At 37.4% G+C, this 18,183-nt stretch overlaps 1 protein-coding gene across 1 annotated transcript in view; it reads left to right on the top strand.

Moving 5' to 3' along the window:
- tep1 (telomerase-associated protein 1) overlaps window positions 1-18,099 on the top strand; it is a 35,164-nt gene extending 17,065 nt beyond the window's left edge. The window contains exons 24-56 of the mRNA XM_044133698.1: window positions 131-318; window positions 399-549; window positions 1,100-1,279; window positions 1,357-1,449; window positions 1,529-1,664; window positions 2,136-2,295; window positions 3,299-3,432; window positions 3,525-3,613; window positions 3,734-3,848; window positions 4,242-4,268; window positions 4,369-4,579; window positions 4,748-4,868; window positions 5,451-5,575; window positions 5,664-5,763; window positions 6,051-6,206; window positions 7,269-7,484; window positions 7,844-7,900; window positions 8,542-8,677; window positions 9,270-9,521; window positions 10,190-10,341; window positions 10,441-10,548; window positions 11,481-11,585; window positions 11,708-11,837; window positions 11,933-12,018; window positions 13,412-13,538; window positions 13,619-13,749; window positions 13,909-14,033; window positions 14,386-14,529; window positions 14,849-14,948; window positions 15,619-15,874; window positions 16,048-16,130; window positions 16,795-16,899; window positions 17,019-18,099. Of these exons, the coding sequence (XP_043989633.1) occupies window positions 131-318; window positions 399-549; window positions 1,100-1,279; window positions 1,357-1,449; window positions 1,529-1,664; window positions 2,136-2,295; window positions 3,299-3,432; window positions 3,525-3,613; window positions 3,734-3,848; window positions 4,242-4,268; window positions 4,369-4,579; window positions 4,748-4,868; window positions 5,451-5,575; window positions 5,664-5,763; window positions 6,051-6,206; window positions 7,269-7,484; window positions 7,844-7,900; window positions 8,542-8,677; window positions 9,270-9,521; window positions 10,190-10,341; window positions 10,441-10,548; window positions 11,481-11,585; window positions 11,708-11,837; window positions 11,933-12,018; window positions 13,412-13,538; window positions 13,619-13,749; window positions 13,909-14,033; window positions 14,386-14,529; window positions 14,849-14,948; window positions 15,619-15,874; window positions 16,048-16,130; window positions 16,795-16,899; window positions 17,019-17,138 (4,419 nt within the window). The 3' untranslated portion in view covers window positions 17,139-18,099. The remainder of the gene's footprint in view (window positions 1-130; window positions 319-398; window positions 550-1,099; window positions 1,280-1,356; window positions 1,450-1,528; window positions 1,665-2,135; window positions 2,296-3,298; window positions 3,433-3,524; window positions 3,614-3,733; window positions 3,849-4,241; window positions 4,269-4,368; window positions 4,580-4,747; window positions 4,869-5,450; window positions 5,576-5,663; window positions 5,764-6,050; window positions 6,207-7,268; window positions 7,485-7,843; window positions 7,901-8,541; window positions 8,678-9,269; window positions 9,522-10,189; window positions 10,342-10,440; window positions 10,549-11,480; window positions 11,586-11,707; window positions 11,838-11,932; window positions 12,019-13,411; window positions 13,539-13,618; window positions 13,750-13,908; window positions 14,034-14,385; window positions 14,530-14,848; window positions 14,949-15,618; window positions 15,875-16,047; window positions 16,131-16,794; window positions 16,900-17,018) is intronic.
- Window positions 18,100-18,183: the final 84 nt, after the last annotated feature.

Below are 18,183 nucleotides of genomic sequence, written 5' to 3'. Positions count from 1 at the left end.
AAACTTGAAGCCAGTTAGATTATGAGGAAAGATCTTTTTCAGTAAAATGATTTGTTTCCAGGGGAAATGTATCATAGTTACATTTATCGCTGTTAAACCAAATATTCCTGCATTTATTCCCTCCTGTCAGGCTGCTCTAGCAGATTCCCTCCGAACTGGACTGAAATCCAAAACGAACCTCCACTGCGACGTCGTCTCTTACTCCACAGCTGCCAGCCAGTCGGCGCGCTCCGTGGAAAACCTCCTTCGATGCCTTGCTCAGTGGCTCAGAAACAATAAACACACAGAAGAGGAGTCACCTCTTCCTCACCTGTACAAGTAAGAAACTCCTACATAGAGAGTTTCTGCACCAGCAGTTCTTTCCAGCTGTTTTAACCTTTTATTTTTGGATTCATTAGAGACTTGCTGTTGGAGTTTCACTCCACTCTGAGTGAAAACAAGAAGAAGAAGAAGAAGAAACCTCTGGTGGTTCTGGTTGATGGAGTGGATCTGGTCCAGGATGGCAAAGGACAGTTCAGCTCTGACTGGATCCCACAGCTGCTTCCTCAAGTTGGTTACAAGAGAATAGGACGTATCTATATATATCGCTATAGATACGTGATCTATATCAATAGATGATACATCTGATAGAATATTCACTGAACTCCAGTCCAGAGCCGCACAGCATTCTGGGAGATTCAGGCAGAGGAAAGACCTTAACTGCTCAACCCATCTCTGCCAGCTTAGTGAAGTTGGTCTAATAAACTACTCACTCTTTGGTTACCTAGCAACTCACTCACTCTTTGGTTACCTAGCAACGAGTTGTTCAGTAACTGGCACAGTAGCAGTTTAAGGTTTCACCACTGTGACTCATAACTGCTTAAAAATCAAAAGCATCTGTGTGGAGATAAAACAGGAAAGGTGATCCCACCAGTTTGGTTGTATTTCAGATTTTTGAAACAAAAACAAATCAATAATTATCGATACAGACTGATATGAAACACTTGCATCGTGATACGTTTTTCCGCCATATTTTCGAGCCCTACAAGAGAATTAAAACTGAGAATAAAATTATTCAGTTGGACATTATATATATAAACATATTGTTGTTTCTCATCAGGGTGTCTGCTTGGTGCTGAGCGTCGCATCCAGTTCACCTCTGCTGCAAACTTTAGCCAAGAAAAAAGGAGCCGAGCTGTTTCCTCTGGGGCAGCTCAGCATGCCGGATAAGAGGGAGATTGTTCAGAAGGAGCTGGATGTTTTTGGGAAGAAGCTCAGTGACTCTGCATTTAACAACCAGGTTCTGATTTTACATTCTCTGTCTTTCTGAATGTTACCGGAACTTGTTTTTACTGGGAAACTGTGCTATAAATTCAGCTCCAGACATTAATAACAAAGAAAGGAGCGGTGAGTCCGCTCTACCTGCACCTGGCCTGTGAAGACCTGAAGAACTTTGCCTCCTTTGAAAAGGTATAGACTCATATTTAGGTTTATTTCTTAACCCGAAGAGTTGACGGGAGTGAGAGCATGCTGTGTTTTTGTGTTTCAGCTGAAGGAAACTCTGCAGGATTTGCCTCAGTCTCTGAGTCTGCTGGTCCAGTCCAGCCTGGAGAGACTCTGCAACCAGTACAGAGACATTTCTGGACTCCGTCTGAGCCTGGCAGCTCTCACTGTCAGCAAAAACGGTAAAGTTCTGCAACATGAACTTCACCTGTCATAATAAACAATAAATCAATTAATCACACAATAAATTAAGACGAGAGCAATAATTTACCTTTGCATGCTTGCAAATGTAAATTATTGTAGTTTGCTTAATCTTTAAAGAGATGGAGGTTGAAGTCTGACCTCCAAACCAGAGGTCACAGTGGATCGTTTTTCCGATTCAGAACCATGACCTTTGACTTCAACAAGCTGGCTATCACTCTTTCAGTTTCACAACTCAATAATGTATTGTCTGTAAAGAATCCTGCAGCTGAAATTATGAGGCATCTACCTCAGAATTTGCACAAAAACTGAAATATTTCTTGTTTTTGTGCCATGAACATAATGTTTCACTACAACAACATCTGACTGTGACCATTTCCAAACTTTCTCAGAAGTTTGACTTAAAGAAAGGGTTCATTCTGGTCTGTTTGTGTTTTCCTCTTTATTTGCAGGTTTGAAGGAGAGAGACCTGTACTCTGTGCTGAACACGTGTAACAACCTGTCTTCACCGGACGGCCAGGTCTCATGGGAGGAAGTGCTGCAGCTCTCCAGGAAGCCTAAAGGACGGGTTCCCATGGCAGTTTTCACCCGCATTGTGCAGAATTTACAAAGGTACAGCGCCATCTACTGCTATTCACGAGTAAAAACGCCTTAAAATATAAACTTTTACAGTAGAATAAAATTTACTGTGGAAAAATTAGAAAAGTCCAACCCATCGATTTGCAACTTGCTTCTCCGGAGCCAAATGTGGCTTTTATTGACTTTGACCAAAAATCGCACAATATTTTAAAATATAAAGGTAAATAAAAATGTTTAGCAGTTTTATAGGCCACAGAGAATAACAGGAAATATTCCCACATTATATAACATTATATAAGTGTCAAACTAAGTGCAGTTTTTTCTAATTTATATTTCATTGTGTTAAAAAGTCAAATGTTATATTGAAGGAAATGTGATAAAGCTAAAAATTTATTCAAGTTAATAAAAAAAAATCTTAACAAATTTCCTATAGTAGGTATTATAAGAACAAAGAGTTATTCAAGTTTTGTGGCTCTAAGCAGATTTTGTTTCATTGGACTGAAGTGTAATTTGTTCTTAGTGTAATTGTTTTTAATTAAAAAAAATTAATTAGCTAATTAAAATTAAAGCTTAAAAAATTATTTTATTTTTACAAAAAAATGGTTCCTATTTTTTTATGTGATTTTTTTTTATATGATCAGAACTTCTCGGATCTTTTAGTTAGAAATCCTTGACCTCCATTTGACCTGGTGTATAAATGCAATTTGACTGTGTTTAAAAAAAAATAGGAAAGGAAAGACTGAAAAACAAAATTTGCATCAGATTAATTAGTTTTGATCTTTGCTGATCAGAGAAGCTTCAAGAACATTTCTGACTTAAATACGCCCACAAATGCAGTCAGAGCATTGAACACTTTTTAAATTGAAATACTTAGAGTGGCATTTTCACATCTTGACCTTTTATCAGAATGTTTATTTAAATAGTTTTTGTAATAAATCCTTTACTAAATATTTACAGATTTAAATTTAGAAGGATGCATTGACATTTTGGCGCTGTAAGGTTGTGTTTTTCTCTCTGTTTGGACCTTTTCCTGCAGCCTGACCGCTCCGTCTCGTTGCCAAAACACAGACGACGTTTTGGCTCTAAGCAACCCGGAGGTGAAAAGAGGCTTTGAGGGATTTTTCCTCCCAACAGCAACCGAAAGATACAGAGCTCACCTCGTTCTGGCCGGTAAATTAAACACCATCCTTCCTTAAATAAGCATACCAGCGTTTTTTTGTTATTTTATTCTTTAATACAATCAAATGTTTCTAATTGAGCAGGTTATCAGTGGGCGACGGCGGACCCTGAGGGAAACGACTCTTTCCTTCACTCTGAAGCCGACGCACTCATGCATCTGCCATCAAGCTTGGTTTGTTCACTTTTAAACGCTACAACAAAACAATATATTTATTTATATTCATATTTCATAACTCCTGTTCAAAGAAACAGCACTTTTAACTCCTTGTTGTCTTTCTGTGGACACGTATAGATTCAGATTGGACAGCAGAGGGCTCTTGATTCGCTTCTCTCCAATTATTATTTCCTGCATGCCAATGTGAGCCAGGGCCTCCTTCACCACCTGCTGGAGACGTACGACTTGCATGGTGAGCATGAATGAAGATAATGACAGAAAATGATTAAAGGGGACCTATTACGCAAAATTCATACGCAGCAGGTTTGGTCAGCTGGTTTTATCGCTGTATGCGCTGTACAATGGCTGCTGGAAAAGACAAACTGTTTGTTGTCTTATCATCCAGAAAGCATTTGCTGTTTTCTTTCTCATTATGCAGGAGGCTCCAGTTCTGCTTTTCAAAGTTGCTTTTCAAACTAAGCATCTGTTTGCAGCCATTTTCACGCTTGAGTGTAAATGTGTAAACAAAGAAGCAAAATACGTCTCCTTTAAGATTTATAAATGAGGTTTAACAATCAAGTTTGCTTATCTTTGGTTATTGATTGATAATTGGTCTTTTTTCTTAAACGTTTCTCTCTCTTTTTAGATAAACAGCCCGAAAACACACCTCACTGTAAGTCTTTTCAGAAAAACTGTTATAAATAATTTGACCATGGGAAAGGACGTTGCATTCCCGAAACATTTCATCGCTCATGTCACCTTTCTTCCATCAGCTGACCTGGATAAATATCTGGACGACTGTCGCGGTTTCCTGAAGCGCCACACCTCAACGCTCTCCCGTTGGCCGGCGCTTTTCGTCCAGCAGGCGCTTAACGAGCCTCCGGAAACATCGGCTCACATCTGGGCTGCAGGCCTGGAGGGGAACCGCGGAGTCCGGGTGATCGAGTGTCTGAACAGCAGCGAGGGCGACGCTCCAGAAATGAGGTGAACTTTATTTTTATGGTTGCAGTTAGAGACGTGTTCCCCTCAGTGCAACTAGCTCATAATTAAAAACTAAAATGTGCAAGCAGCATTGTTTTTTATTAAATTACTTAAAGAACATATTATTGTTGAGGTTTTTGTAAAGATTTAGTTTTTTGTGTTTGACCTCAGTGCTCTGGTGTCGACCTTCTCCTCCGAACCAACCTGTGTGGTTCTGAGTCCAGACAAACAGCTGGTGGTGGTTGGTACCGGACAGGGAACCCTGCACTTTGTCAACGCACAAACTGGACAGGTACTGAGATTATATTCAGATTTTTATCTCTGCTATTAACACAGTCTTATAGAGTATTTCCAGTATTTCTGTAGACCAGGTTTCTTTATCTACATGCTTGTGTTTCATGGCTCTCCCTCACATGATAGAATATTAGGGCCACAATAACAAAATAAAATAAAATTGTGAGAATGGTCAAAGATAAATTCAAAATATTCAGAAAAAAAGTCCTAATATAAAGAGGATAAACTTGTACAAGAATAAAGTCATATTCCTTTAAACCAAGACAAAAACCCACCTGTTTAGAGTTTCTATTGAACCATAATAAATGAAACATTGACCAACATATTTTATCTTTATGGTTTTGGTGGTGGTACTCATAAAAATGTAATGCTTGTTCAGTTATTGACTGTGTAAAGTTTCCTTTATAATTTGGGGTTTTATTGCGTAAAGCGCCTCTAAGCTGAAATGTGCTTTACAAATAAACTTGATTGATTGATAATATTATGAGAAACATCATGAGAATAAAATCGTAATATTACAGTCATCCCAACTCTTCGTTGTGAGGATTAACTGTAAGGATTTCCTCCGTCCTGCGGACAGGAAGTGAAGTCGCTGGTGAGCAGCTGCGACGGCGTCTCCAGCTGTGTCTTCCTGAACGAGGCGCGGGTCGTTTCCACTTCCTTCGACGGGAGACTGGAGGTGTGGGACGTCCAGAACGGATGCAGGTGGGAGGAGAGCTGAGACCTTTTAAATATTTATTTGTAGTTATTATTTTATGTGAGTTAAACTGTGAGTGATTTCTTGATGCTGCAGGACGGCTTTGATTGACGGCCACACTAATACGATAACGGGGAGTGACATCACTGGGGACAGGAAACACCTCGCAACTGTGTCCCTTGACCTCACGCTGAAAGTTGGTCTTCTCTTCGTTTCATTAAAACCAAGAAAGCCATTGTGCTTATTTATTGGTTTTAGGCAGCAACAATTAACTCAAAATAACATCCTGAGAGCGGCAGAAGAGCCTTAGGTTCAAACTAAAGCTATTAAAAAGTTAGCTTTTCCGAAGTGGGAAAGATTTTTTTATTTCTAAGAAAAAAACCTGAAACGTGTCGACACAGAAAACGTTTTTACTCACACATTCGACTCCAGACAGGTCTCTAACATTCTTCTTTTTTCTGAATCAAACTTTCTGTTTCTTAGGTTTGGTCTTCTGCTAAAGCCAACGAAGTGGCCTCTCTGCCCAGCACCAGCCCCTTCAACTGTGTGACCTTTGACCCCGAGGGTCACCTGCTGGCTGCGGGATGCTGGAATGGAAACGTTATAGTGTGGAATTGGCTGCAGAATAAAATAGAAACTGTAAGTTTTATATTGACAGCTGAGCATCAAATGATTTAAAATCTAAGTTGTTTTTGATCTTTTATGGGTAAATATTGAGATTTTCTAATTTTCCAGCATTTATACGTTTTTATTCAGTAGAAAATTGCTTAAAAATGCATAAATGTTCAAATCGTTTTGATGCTTGAACTTTTATAATTTATTCAGATTTTGTACTGGAGCCTGAAATCCTACAAAATGATTTGTTGTGTTTAAAGCCTTGAGTTGTTTATTTCGCAATAAGATTAAATCTAATGTTTGATTAAAAGCCCATATTTGGAAAACGTGATTTATAGTTGAAATCAAATATTCTCAGTTTTTTCCTCTCTGAAGTTAAATCAGAGTAAATCTTTTCCTGTTTTAGGTCAGATAGAATTAGCAAAATAATTTGTATTTGGTAAATTTCAGAAAAATTTGCAAGAACATTTTTTTTTTTTGAGATTTCTGTTTCATAACTATTTTGTAAATTGTGTTTAAACATTTAATTTGAGCAGGAAGTTCATTCACCTCAACCAGGTTTGTTTGGATTGTTTCAATGTAATCAATATTTATGATTACTAATGGCTCAATTATTTATTTATATTTGTAATTGAAAAAGTTAGACAATGTTATTAAATTGGAGGATCCATCCATTCATCCATTCATCCGTTCATCTTCTCCCTCTTATCTGGCGTCGGGTCGCGGGGTTAGCAGCTTAAAGAGAGAGGATTTATTTTCTTAATTAAATTAGTGTTTTGTTTTCAGATCAGTCAGGTGTTTTCTGTGTGAGAGAGAAACATTTCAAAGCATAAAATTTGGTAATATTTTAGCTTATATTACTAAATTATCAAATATAATGTTGGATTCAAACTGACTTTTTTTAGTTTGTTTGTGTTGGTTTTATCTCCAAGTTGTAGTTTTGGAAAAGTTTGAAAATTGTTTGAATTTTATTCAAGCAAAAGTGAATGAAGAACTGTTCAAACACAAAAAATGTGAATCTCTTTTAGATATTTATCATTTAAGTCGGACTGAAACGTGGCGGTGTATTTTGTGTTTTTCCCTCAGTCGCTGCGCGGTCACCAGCGTTCGGTGCGCAGCCTCTGCTTCTCCCCGTCCTCCTCCTCCATGCTCTGCTCCGGCTGCGTGTCCGGACAGGTCAGGCTCTGGTCGGTGTCCACCTCCACCTGCGTGGGCGTCTTCCAGGCTCACAGCGGCGCCGCCGAGACGCTCGTCTTCCTGGAGGACGGCGCCATGCTGCTGAGCGCCGGCTCCGATCACAACGTGAGGCGCTCGGGTTCAATTTGTTGCAATAAGATGAATGCAAAATTTTAAAACTGCAATGATGTGACTGAGTATCATGGCCACGCTAAGAAAATAAAATAATAAAATATGAGAATAAAGTCATAATATTTTGACTTTATTTTCAAAATATTTTATATTTTCATATTAATATGACTTTACTTTTGTATTATTTAGACTTTTTTCTCGTAATATTATGACTACTCATGCTACTTATTGCAATATTATGACTTTATTCTTGTACATGTTTATTCTCATAATTTAATTTTGTCTTAGTGTGGCCCTAATATTCCTTTGTACATTGAAACATTTATGAACGTCTCTCTTTGTTTGTGAAACAGCTCCACCTCTGGTCAGGAGGACTTGGCCGCTCAGTCGCTGCTTTAAAAAGTGATGAAGTAAGCTCCTATTTTTACATAAATAATGTTTTTCTGGGCATTAATTTAACTACTGTATTATATGTTAGCTACATTTTTAAACATCACATATTGAAGATTAAAACGTAACACTAGATCAGAAGTCTGCAACATTATCAATTAAAAGAAGCCAATTTCTTCCTCAATCCAGCTAAATAAAGCAAGGAAATGTTGCTTTTGGAAGAAAAAAAATTTATAAATATTTACTTGAGAAAATGTGTTATTTTTGAAGAAACAACAAACAAACAAAAACTTGAAAACCTTTCCAAAAAGATAGTAAAAACAGTTTATTTTTTAGGATGTTGATGTAGCTGTTAAAATAAAAATGCATTTAGTGTCCAAACTGATTACAGACCAAATAAATCTAAAGAATATAACTTCTGCTTTTAGTGTCATTCTGTGGAAGTTCATTGCAAATGACTAAAACATAAATTTTTAAATATATATTTAAAAATATTACTTATCTCTTATCCTTTAAAGCTAAAGTTTTAAAGCGGTGTTGTGTTTGCAGACCAGATTTATTCAGTGTTTGGATTAAGGATAAAGTCGTTTTGTTATGTTTCAAAACAGAAGTTTTATCTTCGTTCTTTTCAGATTATTGTTGTTGTTGTTTTTATTTTAAGTGTGAGTTGGAGTCTCCTCACAAAAAGCCTAAATGTGTGACATCGGACCCGGCCGCGCTCTGCGTGGCGGTGAGCGGCGACTACGCTGCTGTGGGTTACCACGGCGACGGCATCAAACTCTTCAGGACTGATTCAGGTGAGCTTTAATTTAACAGGCGAGCAAATGGTTTGTCTAAGAGGAGAGAAAATGTGATTTTTAATATGAAAACATGTTTTAACTAAATCAGATTAGATCTTGATTCCTCGTTGTAAAATGTCCCGTTAAAACCGTTTATGTGAAAGTAAAACTTTATACAATTAGATCTTTGAAAATTATTTAAAATAAATGTTGATTGTCAAAAATAACTCGATAACATGCTGTAAAATGATTTAACCGTTTAAATGCCAGTGAAATGTGGTTTGTAGAATTAAATTACAAAAATTTATTAAAATAAATGTCAAGTATCCAATTTTAAAAAATGTCTTGATAGGAAACTGTAAAATGACCTGTTTATTTGAAACTTTGTACAATTAAATTTATGAAAATTATTTAAAATTATTTTCAAGTGTAAATTGTAATAAAAAGAACATTGCTGTAAAATAATTTCTTACAACTGTTTATATGAAAGTAAAACTTAGTTTTAATAAAAAATAAAGATGAGCGATTTAAATAATTAATCAGTAGGGATCACGAAGTGTAACTTCAGCATAAATTGATTAAATTTACTTTGTAATGACTCTCGTTACAGGCGAGAAGATTTGGGCCTCCACGGACCTCGGGGTGTCCGTGAACTGCCTGCTGTGGGTTCCCGAGGACCCGGAGCGGAGCGGGCCGGAGCTGCTGGTTTCTGGAGAAAGCGACAAACATTTGAGGCTGTGGAGGAAAATCGAAGGAGAGGAGGGAGTTGTTGAAGGCCTGAAGCACCTGAGGACGATCGGGACTCAAACCGGCAGCATCCTGGCGATGAGGCAGAACTCGACGGTTCTGGCTTCAGCTTCAGGTAAAACACACAGTCACACTTTTACTTTTTGTTTCATTTAGGTTATGAGTGATTTCTACTTAAAACAGTTAACATCAGTGAAACGATGCGTGTTTGGTTCCTGTGAGTCTGATGTAGGCGATTACGACGGTTGCTCAGGGCGTCATGGCTTTGGGGGCGACGTGAAAAGTCAAAACAAAAACAAAGGAAAAAGTTATGTCAGCTGGGCCTCAAACTACTTTTCTTAAATGAATAAATTTTATTTAAACATCCATTTGATTAGTGCTAAATTAAAGGGTTGTTTCACTGCACTGCAAAAACACAAAATCCTACCAAGTGTTTATGGTTTAGTTTCCAGTTCTTATATTTTAGTACGCTTGAAATTAGACCAAACTAACTTACAAGTAACTTTTCAACGAGATATATGAGTTAGTTATTGTAATTAGTTGAACCGATGGCCGATTTATCTGCACCGATTTCCTTAATTTTGACAGTTTGACCAGCATCAGGTCACGTCTGCAGTTAACAACTCTGTTACCAACTCACCGACTTTCACACTGTAATTAGCGACATTTCAGATTAAAAAAAGAATGGTATCGACCAAAATCAGAATCAACAGATCTTTATCAGCCAGAAAACTACAATCGGTGCACCGATATTTATCATTTCACCGTTTCCACCTGAAACAGACGATTTCAGCATCGCGCTGACGCCTCTGAAGGATCTGACCGACGCCTCCAGACTGAAGGCGAAGGCTTTGCTGCGCGGCCACCGGGGGGGAATCACCTGCTTGGCGTTCAGTCCTGACGGGTCGCGGCTGCTGTCAGGTGGAAAAGATCAGGTGACCGCTTCAGCCGACCTCTAATTCACACATCATCATCTCCGATGTTCAGCTTCAAAGCAGGATTCGTGTTCTGATCACACCTGTGTTGGTTTTCAGGCTTTGATGGTTTGGAGCGCCGACCCAAATCAGGCGGCTCTGCTGAACTCGTTTCCCAACGCTCACAGAGATTGGATCACCGGCTGCACCTGGACTCCCGACTGCGCTGTGAGCTCACCTCCGCTCCACATGAACTATTCCCCTTCTGACTTTAAGTGGAAAACTGTTTGGAAAAACTCCGTGTCTGTTGTATGACGGCTTATTAGGTCCTTCTAGACAGAAGACAAAAAAAGAGTTGTAAAAAAAACTCAGAAGTTTTGAGATTAATTCCAGAAGTTTTGTAGGAAAAACTCAAAAATGTTCAGAAATGTTCTAGAAAAAACTGGAGAATTTCTGAGTTTGAAAAGTAAAAAACGTGTCTGAGGATAACAGAAAGTTTAAGAATAATCTCTGAAAATTTCTGGAAAAAATGAAAAAATCTCTAGAAAAAACAAGGAAATTTGAGTTTGATATTTGAAAAACTGCTACAAAAAGCACAGAATTTTTTAGATTAATCTCAGAAAATAAAAATAAAAAAATAGTGTAAATTCCTGAGTTTCATTATTTGCTAATTTTCAAGAAAAACCTTAAACATTTTTGAGAAAGAAAAACGGAAAAATTTCTGTTTCAAAAGCTGGTAAATTTTAACTTTTGAAGTAGAAATTTCCACGTTTCTTTTCTAGAACATTTCTGGAATTTACCGAAAATTTCTGAGACATTTTACAAGCAAACCTTTGTCTTTTCAAACTTTTCGTTAAATAAAAGGTTTTGGTTAAAAAAATTTTTCCATTCAGTGGATAGAAAATCCAGAAATTTTACTGAAGAGTAGAAACACTTCATATAAAAAATTACTCAAGTAGAAATTAGAAAGTACAGCGTCGTACAAACACTCCCTAAAAGTACTTTCTTCTTTTTTCTCAAAAATTACTCAAGTAAATGTAACTAGTTGCTACAAACTGATTTATGTCTCACCAATATTCTGAACTGGCCATTATAATAAAAAAACTCCTTACTTTTAGAAGGGAACCATTTTCTCTTGTCTTTCTTGTGTTTTATTCCAGATAAGCTCATCGAATGACGGGAGGCTTTGTTTTTGGGACCTGGAAGCCGGTTTGCATCTCAGAGAAATCTCCTGGAGGAATCCGCTGACCTCCGTCTGCTGCCTGGTGAGCAAATCATGAACTCAGACTTTATAATTTGGCATGTTGATGAAGCATACACATGCCTTATTGCTTCTGTTATTTTGTTAAAAGTTTGTGTTTGTAAGTGCTGCTGTTTCCGTGTGCAGGGTCGGCATGTGATCGCCGGCTCTTCGGAGGGATCCCTGCATGTTTGGGACTGGGAGAAAAACACTGAAATCTGCCACATTTCCGCCCACAAGCAACGTATAAACCACTGCTCTCTGCTCCCAAACACTGGTACTGAAACTCTCCTAGACCCCTTGTTTATTCTTAATCATATTCAGTCAAATTTGGTGCCAATATTTCAACTTTTTCTGAAATTTCATCTCTAGACAAGGAGAAGGAAACGAAGCCAGAAGAGCTGACTGTTTTCACAGCTTCAGACGACGGCACAGTGCAGCTCTGGAAACCTCTGGAGGTATTTCACAGCAGATAAAACCTGCCCACCTCATTAAATTCAACTTTTAACGTCCGAATATGTTTTATGTGCAACACTTAGACGTGTGCAATGCTGGATATTTTCGTATTGACCTGAATTCATGTAAATACAGGATCAGTATCCAACGTTTCCACACAGAAAATTTGCTAAGTCCAGTGGTCGAGGCGTCCCACCGACGGTCCATTGGTTGTCCACCGTGTTTTTGTATTAAAATATATAAAGGAGGCAGAAAATGTGAAACTATTACTGGGTAATTATATGTTACTGGAAGACATCGCCAGTGAAGCGCTATTTAAACCCACAACTATAGAATCTTAACAACAACCAATCAAAAAATACAGTTAAAATGAATATCAATTATTTGCACTTCTGTTTAATCCAAATTAAGTCACCAGCTTCATAAGGGCCCCCAGGGCTTCAGGGGCCCAAAGTGCTAATATTTTAACACAAACCACAGAAATATAAATGTAACATTTGTTTATTGAGATGATCAAAGCTCCTAAATTTGATTTTAAATGTTTTCAGCAAATTATTTAAACATTTAAATAGATTTTAAGGAGCTGGCAAGTTTACTTTGTAAAAGTTCAAAGGACAATATTTATAGTTAAATTGTTTTGTTACCATAGCAACAATCTGAGGCTGTGAGTTTAATCTTTGAGTTTGAACTCTGTTTGTTCACAAATACAAATTAGTAAACAGCATTTATAACTTAATGTTTTTAGGTTGGCCAATTAAACTGCTCCTCCTCTCCCAGATTAAATCCAACACAGAAGCTGTTAGAGATGCTGATGTTTTCAGCAGCAACAGGGGCCCCCAAGTCAAATTCTGCTCAAGGCCTCATGCGGCCTTGGACCGGCCCTGCATGATCAGTTAAATCCGGTGCTGCATCTCGCACAGAGCAGCACAACAAACGGGAGATTTAATTTAACTTAATGTATTAGTAGCTCTTCCATTTTGTGTCTGAGTTTTTAAATAAGCGCCACAGAAACTTTCACCACTGTGCCTCATAACTGCTTAAAAATAAAAAAACACCACGGAGTGGAAAGTCTGGATAAAACAGGAAAGGTCACATCGTCGGTTTGGCAGCATTTCAGATATTTATAGCAAAAAACTAATCGGTATTTAATCAAAAACACTTATATTGTGATAGTTTTTCAGCCATATTGTCCAGCCCTACATCTGAAGTAGCGTTGAGAAGCTACGATACAAAAGTAAAATAAAATGTTTAGACGAAAACTAAAGTATTGATCTTGTCGCGTTGGTATCAATATTATCGATACTTTTGAATCGATCCGTCTGTTTCTGACATCTACTCTCCAGCTTTAAACTGATTAAAACATTTTCTCAGATTTAATGCTGATCCTTTTTCCAGGTTGAACACTTCAGCACCTTCCTGGGTCACAGTGGCGCCGTTCACGGCGTCGCCCAGAAAGGAGAAGTCCCAGAGTTCCTCACTGTGTCTGAAGACGGTTCCCTGAGATGCTGGGCCTGGAGAACTGGTACATCTCTTTAAATCAAGCTGCTGGATTTAAACAGTCACTCTGATAGTTGACAAACATTTTCTGTCACTTGTGCACAGACACTTCTGCGTACCTGAAAGGCCCCATCTCAGCGCTGTGCTTCTCTCAGACTGCCGACTTTATGCTTGTTGGCTACGAGTCCGGCCTGCTGGAGCTGTGGGAGCAGAACGCAGTGGTTGACCACAAGCAGGTAAATCCAGCCCAGGTGTTTGTGTTGGTTCATGCAGGACAGAAATTGAATCCAGAGCCAGGAGAGTCAGGAAAACAACAAACTTTAATTCACTTGAATTTTAATATTTATGAATTTGTATATTTATATTTTGTGTATTTGCATCTGTTTTGGTTCCAGGTGTCGGACGGCCCGATCGCTGCAGTCTGTTGCATGCCTGATAACCAGTTTGCCGTCTCCTACATGAACGTTATGGTTGTTGATGTGTGGAAGCTGGTGTGGAACCAACAACGCACCAAAGTCAGGTAAAAAAGATTTTAAAAAATAATAAATCAGCTCCTTCTACAGCAGGAATGAAGTGAACAAGTTTTCTTCTTGATCCCATAATGATTCATTATTCAAAATTAAAATGGTTAATTGATCATTTTGGAAGATAAGGAAGTAGCTCAGCTATGCTAGCTTGACTTTCACAACCTTAACATGTAGATGTGCTGCAGAATTTGTTGCTGAATCAAATAATTTTGTCAGAAAACTATTCTGACCAAAGTAATCGATAAAAATCGTTTATTGATGAAGTGGTGAGCTGGTGTGTTTAAACCAAGCAGTAAATGTTAATCCTTGTCTCTAAAACGTTTGTATTTCTCCTGCTGCTTGTAGCCTGGTGAAGGTGAGGAGCTACAAAGTGAAAAACCCGATGATCCGCCTGTTTTACTGCTCGCTGCTGATTGGCGTCACCTACACGGGGATTTTCTGCAACTTGGCCAAAGACGAGCTCAACATGTGGGATCAACAAAACATAAAGTAACTTTCTGTTTTCTCATCGCTGATCCAAAATGAAGAGTTAAACGTTAGTGATGCAGATAATCCATCCATCCATCCATTTTCTGTTCACCCTTGTCCCTAATGGGGTCGGGAGGGTTGCTGGTTCCTCTCCAGTTACGTTCCAGGCGAGAGGCGGGTTCACCCTGAACAGGTCGCCAGTCTGTCGCAGGGCAACTCAGAGACATACAGGACACACAACCATTCACACACACACTCACACCGAGGGAGAATTTATAGAGGATGCAGATGATTATCCTGTTTTATGTGCATCTTTGTTGTGAATGTCTGTTGTTTTCAGCTGGTCTGAAAGGGTCGATATTCTGAACGTCGTTCGTAATGATGAGAAAAGTGTGTGGCTGACTGGCAGAGGCGACGCAGAAATTCATCTGGGCTTTTTTGTGAGTTTCTTTAACATACTCTGCAATAATGAAAACTACATTGAACAGCAGCATCAGTTAAAAGGACAAATCACCAACAGAATAAGTTTAAACTAATCCTGGCACAATAAGCAATAAATCAATTAATCGCATATTAAACTAAAGCAAACTTAAGATGATTTATTGTTTTTCTCTTTCTACCAAAAACTGAAAAATAAAAGTCTTCAGTGTGGTGTTTTGATCTCTAATAGTTCTTTTTTTAAGGATAATTTTGTTTACAGAAACTTGATAATTCATTTTACTTGTTTGTTTATTTATTTTGGATATTTAAAATGTCTTCTGGTTCCAGTGTCAACTGTTCTTTAGAATTAAAGTCTGAGAACGTGTTCTTGCATTATTATGCCATTGCTATTATAGTAGATGAAAACTGTCTCAAAATAACAACATCATCACAATGATTTCTACAACAATTTATTGTCCAGCAACATTTGTTGTCATGACAGGCCTAGTTTGAAGATGTTTGGGTCGCGATCTGCAGATTCATTTCAGTATATTAGAACTTAATTTAAAAGTTAATAGATTTTCAGTGATTTAATTGGAGAAAAATTCTCTACAAAAAGAAATAATATTCTGACTTGAATTATGGATGTAATTAGAGTTTTATTTAATTTTTTATTTGATTTGATTTCAGTTTGCTTTGGGCCCAGAAACTAAGATACACTCAAGTTTTAGCTCTATGAGCATGAAGTTCAGCAACGAGAAGGATGAAGAGGAGGAGGAAGGCCAGGAAGAAGAGAAGGAGGAAGAAAAGGAGGAAGGCCAGGAAGAAGAGAAGGAGGAAGAAAAGGAAGAAGGCCAAGAGGTAGAGAAGGAGGAAGAAAAGAAAGAAGAGAAGGAGGAAGAACAGGAAAAGGGAAACCTGATAACCGCCATGACTATGGATAAAGGTACCAAAAATATCAAATATTAAAAGGTTGTTTTTATAATGTAACAAATTTCAATACACCAAATCCAAAACATGGCTGACATGGTTCAGCAGTTAGATGAGTTATAACTGTGTTTTCCTGTATTTTGTTTTTAACTATTTCAGCAGTTTTAATGGGATGTTTCTGTGTTTCAGAGTTTGTGGTGTGTGGAGATGAAGAGGGAAACATGTGGTTCAATCAGCATCCAGATGTTTCCTCCTGGAGCGACAGAAAACCTGTGAGATCCTCTCCAAAATCACATCTGATCCAAAACTACAGTCACCACAGGCCAGATATTATGGCTGCTGCACATTTTACAGTTTTATATTGGAAACATTAGGAGAATTCACCTGCAGTTCTCCCACCTTCCAACACCAGAGGGCAGCACTCAGACGTTTTAGGCAAAATATGGCCGAACTAAGCAAATATACAAGAAAATGTCAAAATTTGATAACTCTGAAATTTTTTAGCTCTACAAGTTGAATATTTGCAAGATAAAAAAATTTAATTTTTTTGTTTAATCTCAGAGATTTTCTTGAAAAATTCTTGAGAATTTCAGGGTTTAAGAAATTTTTAATATTTGACTTTTGATGAAAACTGTCGACTTTTCTACCTTAGAGATTTTCAAGTTTTTTTCCAGAAAACTTCTGAGAATAATATCTAAATTTTTTATCTTTCTGGCCAAAATTAATTAATTTTTTTTTATCTACCTTGGCCTTTATACACCGTACGTCAGTTTGTCTCTTTCATGAATAAACATAATTTTCAGGAAGGGATTTGAATAATTTTAAAGTCATTTCATGTCTCTGCAGGTTTTTGTAATTGGTCTTGATTGAGATTAATAATTAATAACCTCCTTCATCCCAGTGATGATGATGATAATGGTGGTGATTTGTCCTCAGGCCCATCTGGACAGGATCACTCACCTGAAACTCACCGACAGCCTCATCATCTCGGCCTCCTACGACCGAACGCTGAAGCTTTGGGACAGAAACACCAAAAAACAGGCGAGCCGCGACCTTTGGGGTCAAACCTGCTCCTTCCTGAAAAACACACTGATCCATCTGTTTTGCTGGATTTAATCCTCTGTTTTCAGTAAATAATCTGTGCTCTGATTGTGTTTCAGGTGGGAATGTTTGTGTGTGGCGGCCCGGTTCTGTTTCTGGAGCTGAACCCAGAAAAACCCAGTGAGCTGGTCTGTGCTGACGGACGGGGGAAGATTTACTTCCTCTCCTGGAAAGATTAAATCTGCCAGTAGGGCTGGGCGATTAATCAAGTTTATTGATTATTGGAAATTTTTATGTTTGAAGATTTTTATTTTTCCTCCATGGCTCAGAGTGATGTCACCATGGCCTCTCCGACAAAATATTAGGGCCACGCTACGTTTTTAAAATGTGTTAATTATGAGAAATAACTCCTAATATGACTAGAATAGTCGTATTAATATGAGAATAAAGTTGTACTGTAATAAAATAGAAGCGTTAATGTTACCAGAATAAAGTCGTAATTATTATGACAATCCTACATGAAAAATAATTGAAGAATGTTGAGCATTTTGTGAATTTATACTTTGTTTTTAGTTTCACAAATAAGGAAATAATTTATCTTTTAAAATATTAGCATCAAATTATTTCAGCTGAAGGATTTGAACAGATTGTGCAAACAACGAGTTTATTTTGAAGAAAAAGCAAAGTGAGCTGCTCATGTTGGATCTTGATGCTTCTTTTCATTAAAATTACTTTTTTGTTGTAACCTTAATTTTATTTTTCTGGTTAAATTGTCTATTATGGCTATTTTTGTAGCTAAACAGGAATTAAACTCAGTATTGTACAACGCACAGAAGGAATAGTTTAAATAGAAAAAGCACTTTTTAAAGTATTTTCTATCATTTATAGTTTAAGTTTTAGAAAAGAAAAAAAAATTAAAGATTAAAATTGGATTTGGTACAAACAAAATTGGAGATTATCGCCCAGCCCTTGCTGCTAAAATTAAACGGTAATAATTAACCAGTCTGTTTACCAAAGATTTGTTTTTGTTTTACAGCGTGCAATACTTGAATACTTATTGCAAATGAGCAAACATAACTTTGTGTGTTTTTCTGTGTTTACAAGGCGGGAAATCTGTGGCTTTATGTTGTCTGATCGCTTTATTTTATTTATCTTCAATAAATGGGAAAAAAGGTATTAATTAAACCCTTGTTCCTCTTTTCTTGCATTAAGTCTCATATTTTCTTTTTTTTTTAACAAATTCTATATATAGAAATTTAACATGCTAAATATTTAATATACAAA

Source organism: Gambusia affinis, linkage group LG12 (assembly GCF_019740435.1).
Source record: "Gambusia affinis linkage group LG12, SWU_Gaff_1.0, whole genome shotgun sequence".
Classification (NCBI taxonomy): Eukaryota; Metazoa; Chordata; class Actinopteri; order Cyprinodontiformes; family Poeciliidae; genus Gambusia; species Gambusia affinis.
Note: the sequence above shows the minus strand (reverse complement) of the source record. Positions and strands in the feature narration are given on the sequence as shown.